The sequence below is a fragment of the Parasteatoda tepidariorum genome, chromosome 7, assembly GCF_043381705.1.
Source record: "Parasteatoda tepidariorum isolate YZ-2023 chromosome 7, CAS_Ptep_4.0, whole genome shotgun sequence".
In the NCBI taxonomy this organism is placed as follows: Eukaryota; Metazoa; Arthropoda; class Arachnida; order Araneae; family Theridiidae; genus Parasteatoda; species Parasteatoda tepidariorum.
Genome location: NC_092210.1, coordinates 70,270,564 through 70,293,731, shown reverse-complemented (window position 1 = coordinate 70,293,731; position 23,168 = coordinate 70,270,564). Strand labels below are relative to the sequence as shown.

At 31.4% G+C, this 23,168-nt stretch overlaps 3 protein-coding genes across 3 annotated transcripts in view; 2 read left to right on the top strand and 1 right to left on the bottom strand.

Annotated features, from left to right (window-relative positions):
* LOC122274121 (uncharacterized) overlaps window positions 1-20,607 on the top strand; it is a 30,285-nt gene extending 9,678 nt beyond the window's left edge. The window contains exon 2 of the mRNA XM_071183810.1: window positions 18,675-20,607. Coding sequence (XP_071039911.1) covers window positions 19,021-20,607 — 1,587 coding nt within the window. The 5' untranslated portion in view covers window positions 18,675-19,020. The remainder of the gene's footprint in view (window positions 1-18,674) is intronic.
* LOC107450801 (uncharacterized) lies at window positions 16,295-17,812 on the bottom strand. Its single transcript, XM_071183811.1, has one exon. It carries the CDS (start codon window positions 17,810-17,812, stop codon window positions 16,295-16,297), a length of 1,518 nt encoding a protein of 505 aa, XP_071039912.1.
* A 418-nt stretch (window positions 20,608-21,025) lies between the features above and the next one.
* Window positions 21,026-22,880, top strand: LOC139426107 (uncharacterized). The gene is made up of 2 exons (XM_071183809.1): window positions 21,026-22,355; window positions 22,483-22,880. Exons 1-2 carry the CDS (start codon window positions 21,026-21,028, stop codon window positions 22,878-22,880), a joined length of 1,728 nt encoding a protein of 575 aa, XP_071039910.1.
* The last annotated feature ends 288 nt before the right edge of the window (window positions 22,881-23,168 follow it).

Sequence of the window (23,168 nt, the reverse complement as noted above, 5' to 3'; positions counted from 1 at the left end):
ATTCCTGAATCAGCAATCAGTACCTGCGTACTTAAAAAATATGAAACTACATTTTTTTCCTACCAAAAAGAATGATAGCAAAAATTTTACCTCATTATGAAAAGCTTTTAACATAATTGATTTAAATGGAGAGAGAAGTAAGCATTCGTTGTTATTTTTTTTAATAAAAATGATTTTAATAAAAAGAGATATTTTTTTAATAAAAATGGTGAATTTTTCATGTTCATAATTTTAGCATTTATAATTATTAAATGTCGAATGCCGAAATTTTCAGGCAAATAGGCGTTCTATTAATTTAAAATCTTTAAATCAAAGATTACAGTGGTTTTTAAGAAAAACACTTTTTTCCTCTTTTTATTTTTCCTCCTTTTATCTTTACTTACTCATGGACATTATGGAGGAAAACACCAAAATTTTTCTTGCTCGGAATTTGACATTTTATGCTAAATACCATGATACCTTACCATGATGAAAAACCTTAATAATACCATGATGAAAAACCTTATTAAAAAATGTAATTTTTCACAGTTCTACAAGTACATGGTTAACGCATTACTAATTATTTCGCAACTCTACCACTTGATTGTTATTTACATTTATTTCAAATTTGGTTAAAATTGTCTGGAATGTTGTTTATGTTTTATTGATAAATTTAAATTTCTATTCAAGTTTGCTTTTATTTACACCATAAAAATCATTGCGATTTTAAACCGTCTCTAACCGTTTTAAAAAGTCGTTGATGCAATCTTATTGGCCGCAAAATCTGATGGTATTCTTAATTAACAAGCTGTAAAAAATGGATACTCAATTTTCACGAAACTTTTTTTCGTTTTTCATGAAATTGTTTTCTGATATTTCTCTAAGTGAAAGTTTCATCAGAGTGACGAAATGACAAATGCCTATCGTCACTTCTTTAAAGAAACTTATTCCGACAAAAGCAAAGAAATATTTCGTCATTATAGTTTCGATCATCTAGTTTTCATTCAAGTTTCGTCATTCTAGTTAACAATCTCCCACAATACACAGCAATGAAGTTCCGAGTTGAGGAAACATTCTCGTCATACATTTGAGAGTTTGCGTTTCGTCACAAATCGCGTGATTTGTGACGAAATGATTTTAAAAATTAACGAAAACAGGTGAAAGATTGCTGAATCATTAGAACTGAGAGTTATATATCTAAGAATGCAAGAAAGTTTTTAAGTTGGTTGTTAATATGTAATACAAAAAAACTCTTTGAAATATTTTTATAGTAGTAATTTCCTGCAGTATCCATGGAATCCTTTCTTAAAATATTTTCTGATATTATTTTGTTTTTGATTATTACTCCAGGTTAAGAACTAATAACTAGAAGAGGCGTTCTTTCTAACGGCTTTTTTCTGTGATATTGCCTTATAATGCAAAATTTTAAGAATGTAATTTTATAAGAAAATTATTTTATTCTTGAACGAAAAACAGTAAGCACTAAACGAAAAACAGTTACTATGATTTTTGTAATAAGCAATTAATATTTCTAAAACTTTTATTTTATTTTATCACTTTTCAATGTTTAAAAAAATATTGCATGTTAAATTTCTAAGACCAGTTAAGAAATATCATTACTTTTCTTATAAAAAATTAAATTTTGTAGAAATATAGTATAAAAAAAAATAAAATTATTAAAAATATGTGTAAAATTGTTAAAATATAAAAATAAAGTTTTAAAGTTTTGACTTTATTTTACCATTTTTCAATGTTCTTTTTTAAAATAAATATTACATGTTAAATTGTTCAGAACAATTAAGAAATCTCATAAATTTTATTATGGAAATCCAATACAAAATTAGATTTTGTTTCAAGAGAATATAAGAAAATATATTGAAAATAAGTCAAAAATTGTTAAATTTTAAATTTCTTAAATTTCTTGCGTTTAGTGTGTGCAAAAAAAGTTTAATCTTTTTTAGTATATTTTAGTACATTTGAAATTATTTACAATTCAATAGTTGTTTATCAGATTTATTTCTCAAGTCTAAAATAGTCTAAAAATAGATTTCATTAAGCGTACTAAGAAATAAAACAGACTGCTGCTTAAGTATTTGATTAAATTGTAAGAAAGTTAGTAGACATGAAATAAACTAGTTTTTCTTTCTTACCATTTAAATGCATTGGAAGAAAGAGATTTTTATCTACACAGGTCACTTTACTAAATGTTCTTCTTACGAAAGAGTTTCCTTTCTAATATGTTTGAAATAATGTTGCAATGATTATTTCTTTGTACAAATTATACCCGGATTTTTCGTTTTAGTACTTAAAAGGTTAGACATTAAATTAACCATATACCTCTTAGAATTATAAAGCTATATCACAAAGTAAATGTGTTAGTGAAGCTAGCTGATTTTATTAAATATTCTTGTAAGTAAATTATACAATTACATACTAAATTACTTCGTCTAAGTATGCTCGTAAGAAGCTTTGTCAAAAACTCTCTCTAAAAATCGCTCTGTTAATTAAGAAAGCAAATGTATAGAATAGAAATAATCTATTAGGCTTTTTCACCAGGAAAAATAAAAAAAGCCATAGTTTATGCTTCATTACGCCTAAGTCAAAGCTATAATTTCAATTTATGTAAACATACCATCTTGACATAAAGAATTATCCAGGCTTTAGAATGGACAATCAATAAAATAATATTAACACTACTTAAAAGAATATTTCATTTTTTTAAAAAATAAAAGCAAAATTGTTTATTTATCAAAATTTCTCTGCCTAAATGAAAATTATCAAAAAAGATGAATGATACTGGAGAACATATTCTTTGCTGCATTTATACAAATACTAGATCTTGCCTAACTAGAGTGTCGGGATTTAAAATATGAAATTAGTTTTGCTTTTAATGTTGCAAATTTAAAATGCTAGTTTTGGTCCATTTTTTGTTGACATGAACAAGTTTAAAAAAGTTCACAAAGATTAAAACTGTATAGAAACTCAAGTCAGAAATGTCACAGTAGGCCGCTAGGGGTACTTCGTTGTTATGACTTGTTTAGAATCAGACTAAGAAACAGTTTTTATAAGGGAGCACCCCTAGAGGCTCATAATGATATTTCCGAGCATAGAATCCTATTCAATATTAATCTTGATAATGTACCCTAAATCCTCTAAAAGTTTGGCGCAACATTTAAACAACCGCCCATTATATAGAATGTTTTTAAAATTGTGCATTTCGACAAAAAATAGACTAAAATTGTCATCTCTTAAAATAAAAACTGCAATGGAGAGAGAAGCAGACTGCAAATTTAAAGTCAGAGATAGAAAGTTTTTAAGAACTGTTGAAAAATCTCATGCAACAGAAAAAAAATGTGTCTCTGAGTGTAATTCTAAGATACGAAATCAGAAATTCGCAATTTCCCTAAATTTTTTAATGAATTCGGATTCTCAAACCTCAAAATATGGGAATAGCGGCAATCTGAAAAATACGGAGAAAATAGATGGTCTGAATATGGTCCTCAAAATCTGACCATTAGATCAAAAATTATTTTAAATATTCTCTTTTTAACTAACTTTAAATCACTATATAAGTTTATCGATCTTGCGAGTCTTAAATATAATTTTTGAATATATTGTGGTATTTCAAATGATGATGATGGAGATGATCTCATGATGTTGCATGTTATTATCTAATACTTGCCTCTTTGATAGCTAAATATTGTTTGAATCTTGGAAAACACTTTGCTTAAAACGTGTTAGAATAAAACAATTATTAAAAAAAACTACAAAACGATATATTTATTTTTTCATGGAACATCGACAAAGTTGCCACTCTCTCGAAAGTAAAGCTTATTAAGAATATTAAGTTGCTTCAAAGGCTTCAAAGTTGCACCTGAAACTTTCATTGAGATACGCCAGTCTTATCTTGTATCCTTCCGGAACAAAATCTTCAAACAACGAATGATTCACAGTCTCTCCTCACTGAGGAAATAGTCCATTTTCTCAACGATATCTTTTGAAACATAAAATCTTAGTGAACTAGAATCCAGAATCGCTCGTGATTGCATTATCTTACTATCAGAAATTAACTTAACCCTGAAAGTTTGAAGAAATACTTTAGTACTCCTCTACTCCTCTACTGTTAGCCAAATTTACTTCATTCTCTGGCAAATTCACTTCCTCTTTTTTCTGCATAAATTTTTTGCTTTTGGAGTGTAAAGTATGGCACATTAAAGGCAGTGTCTTCTTCCACAAATCACACACCTCAAGAATGCACGACAGAGTCGAACTCGATATCCATAAGTAAGACATAAAAATCAGCAGCATTTCTATTTTAAAACATTTTGCTTCTTACTTAAACTCATCTTTTGTGCTGAAAAACAGTCTGGGCTTGAGGGCTGCTTTCCTTCGAAAAAGGCAAACGATTTATTTTTCTTTTGTGCTGCTGTAGTTAATAGCCCAGTGGCAGTAGATGATTTGTAGTTGGGAACTTCTAAACCCAGTTTTTTTCTCCCAAGTGTCTTTTTTTCTACATCTGTTCCAAGGCCAAAACCTTTTATCACCAAAGATATCCTTTCTTCACCTGCAACTTCAATTTTAAGAAAATCCATCAAATTGTTTAAATGCTCTTTCGCTTCGGTGGGTGCAAAAGAAGCATTGTTCCTATGCCAGGATTTTAGGAAATCCTCAGGGAACCAAGATTCATCCATAGGATATAAAATTGAGCCGCATTTATCTGCAGTAACTTCTAAAGTGTCAAGATCCCGCATGTTCGATTCAAGTTTGTCGTCCAGCGATGTAAGAGAGAAGTTGATGCCCTTTGTCTGCACAGAAACTATTAATTTAATTAGTTCTCTAATATATACCTCAACCAGAAGATCATCTTTTCCAAAACGGGACATCAAACTATTTACTGCTTCACTATAATTAGTTCTGGTTGGCGGGAAACTCTCATATACTTCTCTAGCTCTTGAATCGACAATTGTCACTTGCACTAAGTACTGAAATTTATCCTCTGGTGCTATCTCTTCATCTTTATCAATGTGTTGGAATTGGCTCCAAAACAGTAACCATTCTCTTAAATCACAGCCAAATTGTCTAAATTGTAACTTCAGTAAGGTACATTTTCTTGAATTGCTGCTTCGATTGATTCAGACCGAAATTTTCTTTTGCTTATTCTCGCCAACTCTGTTTCATTGTCTAGCCTCTTTTTCGAGTTCAAATTGTTTTTCTTTTTCTAGTCTTTCTTGTTCTAGTCTTTCTTTTTCTAGTCGTTCTTTTTTATACTGATTTTGTTGTTTTTTTCCCTCAATAGTCGTCACCAAAATTTCTTTGACTAACTTAGTATCATTTTTATAATCAACACTATTTAAAATTAAATCTTTTATTGCTGTGGTTGTACTATTCGTTGGCATATCTATGCCAATCTCTTCTGCATCAAATTTTGAGTCTTTTTTCTTAAAACTTTTACTGGCATGAAATATATTCGGAACACTAATCTTGTAATGTCCTGTCACGGCTGCCAATTAACGTACTATCAAAAACAGTTGTTAACTAATGACACATAAAATAAAAGTACGCTATCTAATTCAAAATATTGCTAGCGCTACTCATATTATCTGAATCTCAGATTCATTTTGATAGAGTAGATATTCTTAAATAAAAGAATCTGGGAATTATTAAAAAAACACAACAAAAAGGATATATTTATTTTTTCATGGAACATCGACAAAGTTGCCACTCTCTCAAAATTAAAGCTTAATAAGAATATTGCAATCGTTTCAATTAATGCATTAAAAATGCAACAAATTGTGCTTTAGATATTAATATATCAAAGAGTTTTTAACGAATTAAAACTAACTTTCCAAACTAATTTAATTTCAGAGTTCCATTTGTAAACACACGAACCTTACATTTTATTTTTTATCTAGAAATAAAATGTTAAAAAAGTTTAATGAGTTGTAGCTTAAATCCCTGACACTCTACTGTATACAATAATGAAACTGTGCCCTAATATTTGTTACTCGTGACAATGAAATATATCATTGTTCTTGAAGCTAAGATTGTGAAAGAAAAATAAATTAAAATTTATAATTACAATTACAGTTAAAATTTATTTTCATTTTAAATAATGATTCTGATGGAATCTTGAAATTCGTCATGAAAGATAATGCTAACAGCTTAAGAAAATTCTCATTCTTCCTCATTTTAAATTTTTTAAATTTCAAAGTAAACCCTTTAAGATTAAAATAGCATCTCATTTCTTTCAAATAAATAAATAAGTGTAAGAACTGAAATCGTAGTATTCAAAATAAGTTCCCTCTGTTAATGGGATACCTGCAAGTGACGTAGTGTGGGTATCTCGATCCTGATTGGTTATTGAAACGTGGCTTTTGTTTACGCTAGCAACTGTTCTTTTCATTCTACTTCGAGGAAGCCAAGCCTGTTAAGTACCAATTCTATTAAGTAACGCAGCCTATAATCTTTCACAAATATTTCAATTCTACTACTATATAATAACACAAAGACAGGCAGAAAGCTATGTAGAACACAAACAAACTTATTATGCATCGAAGTTGCCAGGTACATAAAACAAAAATATATAACAGTTACAATTAAATACATGAACAAATAATAAATTAAAGTTAAGTAAAAGAAGTAGACTAGAAAGAATTATATTTCAACAAATTTAATTTGCTATACGGCTCTCTATTTAATTAACTCAAAGTTAATTAATATTTTAAGTTATGTAGAGAAACTCAGCTCAACTTTAATACTCCATATTGCTGATAAAGATTAGCTGGTGCTGACGTCATAGGTCATATGCATGAGTATTGGTTGTCTTCTTCTTCTTGGAGTGCAAGTACCCAATTGAATAAGGAGTTAAACTAATTAGCTTAAATTTTAAGATGAAACACAAGTTAAAATGATAATCTTAACTTCTGCTACATAAAATAAATCCTGATGCTTTGCATTTTCAGGCATTTACAGTTTTTCTGTCTATATTATCTTCTTGTTTGCTATCTATGTTTGAAATGAACACAAAAAACAGACATGCACTCATTAACGTTTTGGTCTTGCATACTTGTGTATGAGTATTGCAGAAGCCATTTTTCATGTTAGGTTAATGCAAGAATGAGACACAACTAATTTAATGAAATGCGTAAATAATATTAAAAAATTAATCGTCATCAAAATTCATTTTATCTTCTTCTATTTCTTAGCATTTTATTCACATTTAGACGATGCTTAGAAGCAATAAGGCGTAATTTCAGCTGTATGATCAATACATTATATAATAAAACCTCCATATCTATCATAATAATTACTTCCTACAAGTAGGCACTGATGCTTAATCTTCTGCACACATCGTTCAGCTTACATTCTTTCTAAGATTGTCAAGGGAACGATTAACTGTGGAAGATTAAATATGACGTAGCAATTTTTACTATAGAGTTCCGAAATTCTACTTGATAACTTCTAAGAATAGTTGCATACAACAAATAACATAATGGATTTTGCCTGATTCACTGACGTCAGCAGTATTCTGTAAAACTATTGTTATGAATGCTTTACCATTTTTTTCCCATAAAAAACAAAATGGTACTTTTTAGTTATAAAATATTAGATATATAAAATATATAAAATATTATATAATAGGATTAAATATATAAAAAATTCTACAATAAGATAAAATATCTAAAATATTATATATATGCACGTACGTGGTACTTATTACTTAATGTGTTTACGTGTTCTATTTTGTTTCTTTGTTTCAAAAAGTTTTTTGAGTGTTTCTCACATCACTGTACTGATATAATTTGCTTTGACTGCATTAATGCAATATTAGAAAGCACTCCTTTTTGCGGATATAATCGTGTGAGCTGCTGAAGAGATTATATCTTTTTCTTCCCCGGATTTTCAATAAAAAATTTTTTTAATATTATTTTTTTTAAAAATTATGTTATTTTATTTTAATAATTTTCTTCTTCTCTTTTCATTTTTCTGTAATTTTTCGCTTGTTTTCTCTACACTTCGAACTTTTATGCACATATTTATATATATGAACATTAATAGAAAATGATCTGCAAGCTTTTTTCTTTCAATTATAAGCATTAATGCTTTTTAAAAACCTTTTAAAATCTGGTAATGGAGAGCGAATTTTTTTCCTTAGATTATAATATTGTTATGACTCCCAGTGGCTGAGCAGTAGCGCTTCGCGCTGTCGTGCCATAGGTCCCTGGTTCGATCCTCGGGCCGGGCAAGGCTGATTCAGTCTTTCATCTCTTCAGTGGGTCGATAAATGAGTACCAAGCATGCTTGAGAACTAAACACTGGGGGACCACCTGGCCGGAACATCTGCTCCTGCACCCCAGAGCCCAAGGTCAAGAAAACTAAGCTGGGCACAGTAGGCCTTGACCCTCTATGAGCTGTCTCGCCACTGAATTTAGTTTAGTTTAGTTTATAATATTGTTATAGCACAGATAGGGCTCACGATGACGATGAATTTTCACTGAAATGAATTTAGCTCTGTCTGAGTAATCATCATTGTAATTGTGCCTCTAATCAAAGGTCTTGCCGACAAATTGCTCCTACGAAGAATTATCGGGTAATTAATTGTGTTCATACCACGAATTGTAACTGATATAAATTCTGTCCACGGCGAGAGGTCGCTTCGTCTAATTGAGCACGATGATTTTTTTTAAACATATGGCTTTATTGGAAATCAATCCATATTATGCAGGCAACATGTACAGACAGCGAGAATGTGAGTAATATGAATACTTGAACAATAAGGAAGCACAACAATTAAAATACGTGAAAAACTAACGAGAGCAATAAATATTAAAATAATTGGGAAAATAAAAAAAAATGTGAGACAAATGGAGGAACGAATGTCTTACAGAGATTTCATTAAGCTTCTAGCATCCCACTATATTTTGAGAATATAGCCATTTCTTGGAGATTCTTTATTGTGTCCTGAGCATGATAGTAAGCGTTCAGCATTCATTTTACCTGCTTTGCAGATCAAACAGTCACTAGTTAGAAGGATGCCAATGGTGTTCAGCGAAAAAGTCTTACGACGAATTGTGCACGACGAGTCGACGTGACACAGCAGATTCAGCTCATTACAGATAAAAATTGAAACTTTACTTTCAGTTCGTTTTCAGATTACAATATACAACCTTTTAACTAGAAAACTAACATTTTATGCAAAAGAAGCTCTATTTAGCATATAATAATATAAATTGCTGATATATTAAGGGAATTGGAATCGTTTCGGTGCATTTGATATCTGTTATCAAGATTTTATTTTTAATCAATAATGTGTTCTCCCTCGTTATCAACAACCTTTCAATGCCGGATCGAAAATGATTCGAAATGGATTGAAAAAAATGTATTGGTTTTTAAGACTGATGAATATTTAATGAGCCGAAACGACATTACTTTCCGATTCCCCTAATAAAAATAATATTACAAACAAAAGTGTCTAGTATAGCTATCATATTTTTAAAAGTAATTGCTTTGCAATATATTTATTTATTTAACATTATTTTGCTTATATCGAACACTTTGAATACTTAAAGTGGCTAATTAAAGCAAGCAACAATACATACTGATCATTTTGAGATTTGATCAATAATGAGAAGTTGTCGCTCAAACCATGTTACATCTATGTAGGAAAATGTTATTCGTAAATTTTGTTTCTTAAACAATATCTGCTTCCAATTCATTGAATGCAACTCAGTGAATAATTTGGATAAAGGAACTCTAATGTAGCCAAGTGATTCAATCGGAAAAAGTTTCTTAAGATTTTACGATTATGAAATCTTATATTATTATTATTATTATTATTATTATCATCATTATAATTATTAAAGGATGCTCATGCCATGCATGTTACACAAGCTTCATTGACAATTTCACAATATTATGACGCTTAACGTCACTCAAAATTAGAATTGCGAGAAAGGGCTGAAATTAGATTTCTAGAACATCTCAAAGTCAAATAAAACTAACGTGGGAAATCTCCATCGGCAAATAGTAACTTGAATACGAATAGAGTAATTCAAATAAGCAATTAGGTTCACATCTTACAATGTCACCCCCATCATAGGATTAACCATGGGACTAAATCGAAAACATCAGTAACTTTTGTACTCATTATCTGAAACTTTCCACAAATTTGTTACTTTTTATCACTCCAAAAATAATGATTTAAAAGCAGCCGAAGGAAAGGGTTAGGAGAGTAATTATAGTGAGTCTACTCTAGGCAGATACCGGAAGTAAACCATGTATAAACTTAGTAAGTCTCTCTCTCCACCTATTCTAAAACAATTTAAGCACTAATGTTATAGCGCTAAGTTGATTTAATTGTAAATGCTAATGCTAAAAGGGTTTAATTGTAATTAATTAGTTATTATATTGTAAATAAAATATTCTTTGTTCAAATTTAAGACGAGTAAAATTCCTTTATTTGTTTTAATTATAACTACGTGATGCTGCCCAAAATCTCCACAGTATTTTGAATTTTCAGCATAATAAACACTCATATACTTTATGAATATTTACTTTATTTTTTCAGAAATTCATACTGAACGGAGCATTTAAATTAAAGATACTAACAAATGAAACATTTTCATATGCAATTGTCATCCTTAAAATTTATCAGAACCAAGTCTAATCTTATTTGATCGTTACTAGTGTCGTTTAATAAATTTCATTTTTAGATATTACTTTTCGATATTACCTATACTTAAACTGTTCACGCTGTTTAAATTCTACGCTTCAAGATTAAATCGTCCCTACTGATTTCTCAGCCAATAAGCATGGAGAAAACCTGATCCGAAATGTAATCTGACCTTAATCCAATCCCTAGTGTATATTCGAGAGGGAGTTTAAAGTCATAAAAAGCTTTTATAAACGGGTAGAGCTTTCCGGTAATAAAAAAAAATACCATATTTACTATGCGTGATTAAAATATTATTTAATATCTAGTTTTTTTAGGCATTGTTTTATTCTTAATTCATTTCTCATATTGAAATCAAACAAGTAAGCTTATTGATGCTGGTTTAAAAAAGCATTTTCAGTTCTTTATCTCTTAAACTTGCTTCTACAAGTTTAGATAAAAACAGAAGTTATATATATTTGAAATAACCCATCTGTTGCAAAAAAATATATTGTTATATATTTACTGTTAACAGCACAAAATGTGTAGAGAGAGACAGGAAAAGGAAAAGCCCAAAGGAAGCATAAGGAAAGAGAATTTTATCTCATTTTTTTTACGCTTTATTGTATCCTTAAATCATGCCCTTTAGGAATAAAGTCTATTTCTCCAATTCTAGAGAATTTTTTGTTCAGTTTTCCTTTATATTTTTTATGTACAGAGCGCAAAATAAAAAAAATGGACCACCCTGAATAACTTTTGATGCGAAGATTGGATCTTTACGTTCTAGGTCTCAATTTTAATGTTTCGAAGGGGCGAATACGGTAGCTAATTAGTGCATACGATATTTTAAGTTACAAAATAAGATACAAAAACATACTTTCTCTGAATAAACATACATTTGTTTAGACGGATTCAGATTTTGAATCCGTTGAAAGAGGTGTGTTTTTTCAGAGAAAGTAAGTTTTTGTGACTAATTGCGTAACCTGAAATATCCTCTTCTCTAATTAATTAGTATATTTGAGGTCACCCCCTTGAACCATGATGATTGAATCTTAGAACGTGAAGATCCAATCATGCAATCAAAAGTTAATTAGGGTGGTCCGTTTTTTCGTTCTGTACTTTTATTATTTGTATATGTTACGGTGAAACACCGAAATCTGGAGAATATCGACATTCTCCGGTGAATGTCAACATTCACGTAGTCGCTTGGTGTATGTCCGAAATATTTGCTAAATATCTTTATTTTTGACTCTCACCGGTGAATGTCAACAACCACATAGTCGCTTTGGTGAATGTCCGAAATATTTGTTATATCCAATTTTATATTCATTTATTTGTTAATATTATTATATTTATTTGGTATATTTATATTTATTCTATATTTTAATACTCGCGGACGATAGATTAGAAGAAACATCAGTGTTTGGAATATCGTACAAATACGTACCGGGCAATGGCACTTGATCTTAAAAAACATCAGTGTAGAGTATACCGAGCAAATGTATACCGGGCAGTGGCACTTAACCTTAAGAAAACATCAGTGTAGGGTATACCGGGTAGTGGTACTTAACCTTAAAACATCAGTGTAGGGTATACCGGCAAATGTATACCGGGCAGTGGCACTTAACCTTAAAAAAACATCAGTGTAGGGTTAAAATATCGAATAAATGTAATTATATCCACGAATAAATTCATATCAAATCGAATGTAATAAATACTTCGCACATTCTCCAAAGCATATCTGTGATTGTCGACATAATCCAGTGAGGGTCCGAATGTACAAGAATGTAATGAAATATTCGATCTTTCACCGATTTGGTGTTTGTCGACATTCACCGGTGAAAGTCAACAACCACCGATTTCGGTCTTTCGCCGTGACATATATATTAATAGTGATTTTAAGTGTCAAAACCATTGAACCCAAATATTTTTCGCAATATTGACAATTTAATATAAAATACAAAACATATGCTTAGCGTTTATTTATCTGTTTCTGAATCATTCACTTAATAAATGTATTTCGTATTTGTAATAGGAAGGGAGATACATAGATTAAGAGTATTAAGAGTATATGCATCACTTCTAACTTTAGAGCATTTATATTCATTAGCGAAAAATTGAGAAAAATCTCAAACTGACGAAATTACTTAGAGTTCTTAACGGCAAACAAAACTCTGGTAAAATTACCACACTATGGGGTAAAGACATTTCTAGCGAAAAAAAACCCCATAGATCTGGTAAATAAACCTAATTTTTCTGTTTATATGATAACGGTTACCTGTCTGGTTTTCAAAATTTTAATTCTTATTACTACACAATTAGTAAAAAAAAATACAAATCTGAAAAGCAAACTTTACCGAATAAATAGTTTTTATGCCACATTCTGAGATATCTTTAAAAAAATAGAAAAATTTTGGCTTCAACTATCAAATTTCAACACGTACTTTATTACTAATTTGTCCAAAATCATTATGAAAGTTATTCGGTAAAAAAATACCGAGTTTCTTGATGTTCTCATAGAACCAGAAACACTGTAAATTTTCACCAAATACTGATAGTTTTGACCATCCTTTTTTTCCAGTGAAAACATTTGTCTGTAAAATTTAAATGAAGCTTCGATCCACAATTTTTTTCTGTATCTTTTTAGAAGCATTAGTTTATTTTAATTTAAGATTTTTGTATAAATTGTATATAGAAATACAAATAAAAAAATATGAAGTTCTCTGCAAGCAACGTTAGCAAGTTAGATATCAAAGCAGTTTTGACATCAAAAGTAGTGTACGGAGTTTCAAAATTGTTCCTCAAAATAGAGTCTTAATACTTCAAAGAATAAATTTAGTGATAGCATGGCACAGAGTGTTTGATCTTTTGCAATTTCGAGAGCTTACTAAATTAATTTTGTTTTGAATATTAGTTTTTTACAGAGAAAATCCTGCATCCGTTGAAATATTTTTAAAAATAAATAGTGCATGCATGATTTAAGCAAAAATTTTTTCTTTAATTATCATCAACAATTTTTGTTTGCTATAGATTCCTTTAAATGATAGATATTTCAAAAATTGAGAAGCGAAGCATTTTTTCGGGTAAATTTTTAATAAGTCACATAAATGATTCTTACATAAATTCTAAAATAAATTCTTAAGTAAGTTACAAAAATACGTTCTTAAAAAGTTCGAATGTAAAAGAAAATATTTATACGTTGTTTAAATAATATTTTTTACATTGAATTAATTAAAAATCAACCTACAAAAAGTAAAATCAAAATAATCATAGCGTTTCATGTCTCAAATTTTTTTCTTGTATTTCAAAGAACTAAGCAACAAAGACTATCTTCTAGATATAAAGATTGCATTGTAATTTAGAAACGAATGTATAAATTTTCTTTACTAAATTTATTTATTAATCACAGTTTTTTTAATACATTTATAATTTGCTTGACGTTAAATTTCCTAAGCGTTCAATCATGAGTTACAGTAGGGAAAATTTATTATTTTGTTTTCTGTAGCATAAGATTTTTAAATGATCTTAGATACTTTCATATCACTTATTTCTAATTTGCTGTAGGTTTCTCTTTCTACAGTTTTAATCCATTTTCATTTGAAATTTTCAAATTTAAAAACGTATATATAATAGGTTGTCACACAAATGCTGCGAAACACTTCTAGGGTAGTATTGAATTAATTAGGGTAGTAGTTAAGGCGAATCATCAAGATTAAAATTGCAGAGGAACCTCTGCCCTGAGATGCCGTCTTACCCCACTAGGGGCATTTCTCTATAATGAACTTTTTCTTCGTGTCCTTCTGAATAGGTCAGAGAAGGGAAGCGCCACTAACCGTGTATGAGACGACATTCTCGCCTAAACTGGTTTTGATTAAATTTTTATCCGGATGATGGCTCTAACTCCCCAAAAAATTTGTCGCATCATTCACGCAGCCCCTTGTTATATATATATATATTGTTAATATTTTGTATTTGATTGCGTTTGCGGGTTTGCGTGGTTCGTATTACGAACTCATAAAGATAATGTCGATCTGATTTTAGAAAAACAACAACAAAAATAATGAATAGCGGATTAATTATTAATATGCGTTTATTAAGAACAGCGCATTGGTCTTTCTCAAGACGCAATGAAATCCAACAAGGAAGTAACTTTTTTCTAATTAATGTAGGTGGTGCTACTATTACTGCATACATACCGGCTTCAACATACCGGGCCACTTTGAAACATAGTTTCAAAATTTACACATAAATTAACAAAAACCAAAATTCAACTATACACATCTAATAAAAAGAATAGTTTTAAAAAACTAATGCAACATACATGAAATTAATATATATCATAAACAGATGTATAGATTCCTTGGTATAAACCGGATAACTAACGCAAAGCAAAAAGAGAAGTCTAAAATAAAGAGAGTTAATCAGTCAATAGGTAAAACTGACAGTTTGTGAAAGGGTCTTTTATAAGTTTCAGTCTCAGTTTTGACACTGACCTTAGCGTCTGCACTAGGAAAAACTTCTTGTATACGCCCTAATTTTCACTTCAAAGGTGGAATATTGTCCTCTTTAATGAGAACTAAATCGTTAATTTTCAAATTAGACTGTACTCGCAACCACTTGGGGCGCTTCTCTAAGCTGGAAATATACTCGTTAACACATCTTTTCCAAAAATTCTGGAAAAGTTTTTGAGTCAACTGCCAACGTTTTAATGGGGGTATGTTTTCGTTAGAAGGTTCTCTTCTGGTATAGAAGAAAGAGCGGTTCGCACAAGGAAATGTCCTGGGGTAAGTGCTGGAAGTTCAGCGGGACCGTCCGACACAGGGCACAAAGGACAAGAGTTCAACCAGGATTCAATTTGCGCAGTAAGAGTTAAAACTCTTCAAGGGTCAATTTATGATCACCTATTGTTCTTTTCAAATGCGATTTTGCGGATTTAACAGCAGCTTCTCAATTTCCTCCAAAGTGAGGAGCTGAAGGTGAATTAAAGTGCCATTTAATTTGTTCATCGGCAAAATACTGATGGATGGATTCTTCTTTTTGAAGATATTTAACCACTCGATTAATTTCCTTATTTGCAGTAACAAAATTTGAACCACAGTCTGAAAATAATTAATTTGGTTTTCCTCTTCGCGCAACAAATCTTTTTAAAGCTGCAATAAATGATTCAGCAGATAAATTTCCAACAACTTCGATGCGCACCGCTTTTGTCGCGAAACACACAAAAATACAAATGTACATTTTAACTGATCTGACTCCACGTCCAGATCACGGTTTTACAAGAAATGGACTTGCATAATCCAGACCAGTCTTGGAAAATACTCCAGAAGGCGTTACTCTTGAAGGTGGTAATTGAGCCATTATCTGTGTCGCGGTTTTTTCTTTTAATCGAAAGCATTTTATGCATTTCCAGATTTGCTTTTTTATAACTGATCTAGCATTTACTATCCAAAATTCTTTGCGAATAACTGATAATAGTAAAAGTGTTCCAGGATGCAAGAAGGATTCATGCTAGTGAATTATAATTAGATTAGTTAAGTGATCATTTTTCGGAAGGAGAATAAGATGTTTTCTTTCATTCGATAATTGTGTATTTTCTAACCTACCGCCAACACGGATAAGGCCATTTTCATCCAAAAACGGATTCAAGGAGAGGATCTTACTACTCTAAGAAATTGGTTTGCTATTTTTTAGCTGGTGATATTCGCGTAGAAATTCTTGTTTTTGGACTATTTTGACCAAAACGTTTCTAGCTAGTTTTATCTCACTACTAGTTAAATAACCATTTATGCGATTGTTCGGAGATTTACAGTTCATTATGAAGCAGAGACACCAAGCTATAATTCTTTTTAACTTAACATATGATGAAACATTGTAAATGATCGGAAAGTCAATAGGAGTTGTTTCAATCAAACACGATGTCTTTTTGCTTTCTTCTTTGAGAGCGTCTGTTGAGAGAGAGATTTCCTCCAAATGAGATATGTCGCCACTATTCATCCATTGCGGACCTGACCACCATAAATCAAAATTAACTAGTTCATTTGGTGGAAGTCCTCTACTAGCGCAATCAGCAGGGTTTTGACCAGAGCTGATATGATTCCAATGTTGAACTGGAAGAATAGACTGAATTTCGGAAACACGATTGGCAACAAAAATTTGCCAACGTGATGGCTCAGATTTCAACCAAGCAAGAACTATAGTTGAGTCTATGAAAGCGCGTACTGCGTCAATTTGAAAAGTCAAGGACTTGAGGACCGTTTGTAAAAGGTGCACTAATAAAACGGCTGAACAAAGATCAAGGCGCGGTATTGATATTGTTTTCAATGGAGCGACGCGTGTTTTGGATGTAAGTACACTAATCTGTGTAGTGGTTATGGTAGATGATTTCAAGTATACGAGTATAACTGCAGCGTATGCCTTTTCCGACGCATCACAGAAACAATAAAGTTCAAATCCTGATGGGGAGTACAGAAGAACTGTTCTAGGTACAGTTAACGTAACTTGGGAAATATCTACTCGATATTTAATCCATTTCTCTTTAATATCCTGGGGCACTGGATCATCCCAAGCCAACTGATGCTTCCATAATTCCTGAATCAGAATTTTTGCCGTTATGATAATAGAGGATAACCATCCCAGTGGATCAAAGATTTTTGACACACATGACAGGATGGACCTTATTGTAGGATTTTCATCCTTAAAATCATCACAAAAGGAAATGTTGTAGGTAAACTCATCCTGTTTTGGGTCCGATCTCAGCCCCAGCACCTTAATAAATTTAGAGTCAGCAGTCCTACATGATGCATTGTCAATACTTTTAGATTGACTTAAAAAATTCAAAACAGAAAGACTATTGGTAAACCATTTGTGAAGCTCAAATTTTCCTTTTCTCAACAACTCACTAAGTACATTTTTTAATGCAACGGCTTCGTCAGCACTTTCTGCTCCAAACAAGCCGTCATCTATGTAAAAATTATGTAAGACTGAATTAGCTGCTTTAGGAAAGTCCAATCCTTCATCGATGACTAATTGTTTTAAAACTCGCGTTGCCAAATAACTGGCCGGCGCGGTACCATGTGTTATGGCACACAAGCGATATTCCCTAACTGGTTTCATAGGATCATCTCTCCATAGAATTTTTTGAAAATTACGATCTTCACTATGAATCTCTATTTGTAGATACATTTTTTGCAAATCACATGTTATCGCGATATTTTTTTATTTTTTTATTTTTTTTTTATTTAAACGACTTAAAACTCCTCATGCACCACAAAGTATAGCATGAGGCTTACAGTTGTAAGTAGAAAACAAAAAGAAGAAAAATTTATAAATTTACATTATCGCGATATTGTACCATCTAAACCTTTGAAGAATAGCGAAAAGATCGCCTTGTACTTCAGGACCATTTATTAGTGTTTCATTCAGTGATAAACCTGATGTAGTTTCTGCGCTAGCGTTAAAAACAACCCTCAATTTTGTGGTTGGACTAGAATCATTAATTACATGATGATGCGGGATAAAATAGTGCTCATTTTTGCTATTTAAATTTTGGTCATTAGTACTAATATTAAAATTATTTACTGAAAATTGTTTGGTTTTAGTGCATTCAAAAGTAGTTGCTCCGGAAATTATCCAGCCTAGTTTAGAGCATACTGTGAAAGGGAGATTTTCATCGCGTTTTATTACTTCTCCGTTAATTAATGTAAATAATACATTCACACCGCATAGAATATCAATATCTCCTGATTTTCAAAAATATGGGTCAGCTAGAACGAGATCTTGATATTTTCTAGACAAATCAATTGGTATGGAAGAGTTCGGTATTTTTCCGCAAATTTTATCAATAACATATGCGGATGTTGAGAATCTTAAATTATCATTAAAATTAGGCGAAAGTAATAAATCTACTTGACCATTACTCGAAGTATTACAACTTCCTAAACAAGAAATAGATATTTGAGCGGGATTTATTTTTAATTTTAACTTGCTGACACATTCGCGAGTAATAAAGTTTTTCTCAGATCCCGAGTCTAAGAGGATTCGATAGTTAATGGATTCGTTTTGAGAATTTATAATATTGATTGAGGCATTATAATAACAGATGGCGCTGAGCGCAAACAATTTTTTTATTATTTTTTTCTGCCCTTCTTAAGTTTCAGTTTGGATTTAGCCACTGAACCACAATGAAATAAAATCCTTTTTTGTTATTACAATTTGTGTAATTATTGTTGAATTCGAATCATGGTGCTACACCGGCCGACAATTAGGCCACCTGCATGAAATGTAAGTTAACATTTGTTTTGTTTTGGTCTCCCTTAAGTTGGTAATTCATTTTGATATTTTATTGTATTAATTGTATTGTGTTTGTTATAGTAACGTGCGAGCTGTTTATAATGGATGATTTTGAAAAATTAAAGTTCAAAAGAGCTGTAATCAGACAGCTGATTACAAAATTAATAAATAAAATTGATAAATCGTTATTAGAAACACTTCCTGATTATCCTGATTTGTATGATTCACTAAATCAGTTAATTGAAAAAAACGAAACTTTAAAGGATCTTGATTTGAAAATTGAAAATTATTTTGATAAAAGCGATGAATTAGAGAGTGAAATCATACAAAGTCAAGAGTATCAAGATCGAGTAGTGGCTTATAAAGGCAAAATTGAAAGATATTTACTGAAATGCCAGACTACAAGACAGGAAGTAACGATTAATAGTGGTAACAATAATTTACAAGAAAATATAACTTATGGAAATATCTCGCACGTTGCTAACGTTAAATTACCTAAATTGGAGATAAACAAATTTTTTGGTGATGCTTGTGAGTGGCACAGTTTCTGGAATAGCTATAACATAGCTATACATAGTAATGAGAGTCTTAAAAAAATTGATAAATTTAATTATCTTAAGATGTATTTAGGGGGAGTTGCTTTGAGTGCAATTTCTGGATTCTCATTAACTGAAAGTAATTATGATTCTTCTATTAAGTTGCTTACCGAAAGATTTGGTAGGCAAGATTTAATTATTAGTAGTCATATGAATAAACTTTTATCAATTAATTCTGTAAGAAATTCATATGATATTAAAGCTCTACGTAAGTTCTATGACGAATGTGAAATCCACATTCGCAGTTTGCAATCAATGAATGTAACAAAAGGTAGTTATGGTAATTTACTCTGTCCTGTTATTTTACAAAAGCTACCAGAGGATTTAAATTTAGATTATAATAAAAATAGAAAATCAAGTGTAGATTTTGACATTGATGAACTAATTTCATTTATTAGAAAAGAGGTAGAATGTAGAGAAGCCTCACATGTGTTGTCTAATAGTTCTAAAAAACAAAGTGTTCATTTTGAAACACAGCAACGGTCGGAGAGCCATAGTAAACATAATTATAATCGAAAGTTCTCATCTTCCTCAGCATTAGTTTCGGCATCTAACAACATATTTTGTTTGTTTTGTAATTCCAAAAATCACGAATCGAAAGATTGTTCTCTGACCATCGAAGAAAAAAAACAAATGCTAAAAGATCAATTTCGCTGTTTCCGGTGCTTAAAGAAATATCACACATCTAAAAAATGTTGGAATAAATGTATTTGCACATTATGTAAGAAACAGCATAGCGAATTAATTTGTGATAAATCAGCAATAAATAATGAGTCGAAAGAGAAAAACGATACTTTGGCATCCGTTACCGCTTCATGTGTTTCGAAACGAAAACAAAATGAAATGATCTATTTACAGACTTCTTTAGCGTATTTGATTTATGGTAATGTAAAGAAGTTCGTTAGAATTTTATTTGACTCTGGTAGCCATCGCAGTTTTTTGAAACGGGATATTTGTAATGAGTTGAACCTCAGGACCATTAAAACTGAACGGTTGCATGTTTTCGGTTTTGGAGAAAAAATTTCCAAGGGGTGTTCTTATGATTTAGTGAAAGTGAATCTTCAGCACAAAAACGATAAAAAGCATTTGTAGTAGAAAAAATAACGTGTGGGAAAATAGCTGCACCCCAAGAGAAAATTAAACAATTAGCAAGGAAAAATAATATTTTTCTTTCGGATACCGGAGAAATTGCTGATATAGACATTTTGATCGGCGCCGATTTCCTACATGACGTAATCTTTGATACGTCTTTGAGGCTGGGAAAAGGGCTCGTTGCAACCGATAGTTTATTTGGTTTTGTGGTTCAAGGGAGATTCATGAATAATTGCCAATTAAGTAGGATTGTAAACAATACTATAATATCTGATGTTGATTATTCTTTGTTTTGGAACCNGACATTTTGATCGGCGCCGATTTCCTGCATGACGTAATTTCTGATACGTCTTTGAGGCTGGGAAAAGGGCTCGTTGCAACCGATAGTTTATTTGGTTTTGTGGTTCAAGGGAGATTCATGAATAATTGCCAATTAAGTAGGATTGTAAACAATAATATAATATCTGATGTTGATTATTCTTTGTTTTGGAACCTTGAAGGATTAGGAATAAATACTATGAATGAAGAAAATGTTGATAATAAAAGTGAATTGTTAAAAGGTTTTAATTCTGATTTGCATTTTGAAAATAATAGGTATAGTGTACGACTTCTCTGGAGACCAAATACAAAACATTTGTTAAATGATAACTTTGAGCTGACTTCAGAGAGGTTTGACAAATTAAAAGGGAGATTTAAAAATGATAAATCCTTGTTTGAAGAATATAAAAAAGTTATAAAAACTTACGAAAATGAAAGGATAATTGAGAAAGTTAAAAACACAGATCCCCAAAATTATAAACAATGTTATTTACCTCATAGGGCGGTTATAAGAAACGATAAACTAACTAGCAAATTAAGGATTGTATTTGACGGTTCCGCGCATAAAAAAAATGAATTGTCTCTTTACGATTGTTTGTATATTGGGCCAAATTTATACCCAGATATATATGAACTTATGCTAGCGTTTCGGGAAAACAAGATTGCTTTTATAGGGGACGTTCAACAAGCTTTCTTACAAATAGGGATTAATGTAGAAGATCGAGATGTCACAAGATTTCTTTGGTCAGATGACCCCGATAATGATTCGTCTACAGTAATTTATAGATTTTGCCGCGTACTATTTGGTATCAACTGTAGCCCTTTTCTCTTAGCGGCTACTATTAAAGAGCATATTAAAAAGTTTGCAAAATCAACGCCTCTTGCGTATGAATTACTAAATGAAAGGGTACATGTCGATGACGTCATAGGGGGAAGTGGCAGTACAGATACAGCATTTCAAATAAGTTCTGATTGTGTTGAAATATTTCGGGATGCGGGCATGGTATTGAGAAAGCTTCAAACAAATGATAAAAAATTACGTGAATTATGGAAGAATGCAGGTATAGATGTTCAGAATGAAAAGGAATCGTTAGGTCAATCAGGCTTTCCATTTAAAGTTTTGGGAGTTTGTTGGGATCCAGAAAAAGATGTATTTTACTTTGAGTTCAAATATCTGTTAAAATTGATAGACACAGGGCAAATAACAAAACGATTTATTTTGAAAATCATAGGCCGTATTTTTGATCCAGTAGGATTTTTGGGACCCTTTACAATGCTTCTAAAATCTCTAGTTCAAAGCATTTGGATAAGCGGATTGGAGTGGGATCAAGAGCTACCCTTTGATATGGAAAATCAGTGGCGCGAAATATGTAAACAATTCGGTGAACTTAATGATTTGAAAATACCGCGTTATTATTTTTTCGAAGCAGGTAACAAAGAAATTATAAGTTCACAGTTACATATCTTCTCTGAGGGAAAACTTAAAGGGTTATGGTACAGTTGCCTATATCAGATCAGAAACTAGTGATGGGCATATTTCTACATGTTTTGTTTCAGCTAAAAGTAGAATTGCGCCCCTCAAAATGATTGCATTACCACGACTTGAGCTATTAGGTGCCCTCCTCTCTGCTAGATTATTTCGAACTATTACCAGAGCCATAAAAATTCCGTGTGACAGTTTCTTTTGGTGCGATTCCTCTATTGTGTGTTGTTGGATAAAAACTCCTGCTATTCGTTTTAAACAATTTGTGCGTAACCGATTGGAAGAAATTCAAGAGATTACTCAACCTAAAGACTGGTTCCACTGCCCCGGAATTGACAATCCTGCCGATCTTATTAGTAGAGGTGCTTCCATGGGTACATTGGAAGAAATCCGACATTTGGTGGAAGGGGCCACCTTGGTTGTCCCTTCCGACCGAAATGTGGCCAGAATTGAAACTCTTCAAAGAAAGTGATGAACAAATTGAGTATCGTAAAAATGAAATCACCGTTATGAAATGTGTAGATGGTGAAGAACTTGAGTTGATAAATATCGCTACCTTTAGCAACCTCGAAAAAGTTGTAAGAATCATGGCGTGGGTAGTGCGATATTTGAACTGTTTAAAGAAAGTTAAGCCGAATATGGACACTTTGACTGCAGAAGAGCTCCGAAATTCTGAAGATATACTAGTAAAACTTACTCAAGCAAAATTCTTTGAAAGTGAGATACGAGCTCTCCAATCTAGTTTGCCTATTCCAGCTTC

Excerpts from the sequence above, each read along its gene's own strand:
- LOC107450801 (XM_071183811.1), bottom strand. The coding sequence starts at position 17,812 with ATGTATCTACAAATAGAGATTCATAGTGAAGATCGTAATTTTCAAAAA.
- LOC139426107 (XM_071183809.1), top strand. The coding sequence starts at position 21,026 with ATGAATAATTGCCAATTAAGTAGGATTGTAAACAATAATATAATATCT. Across the intron at positions 22,356-22,482 it reads TTATTATTTTTTCGAAGCAG|CTAAAAGTAGAATTGCGCCC; the intron begins GTAACAAAGAAA and ends GTTTTGTTTCAG.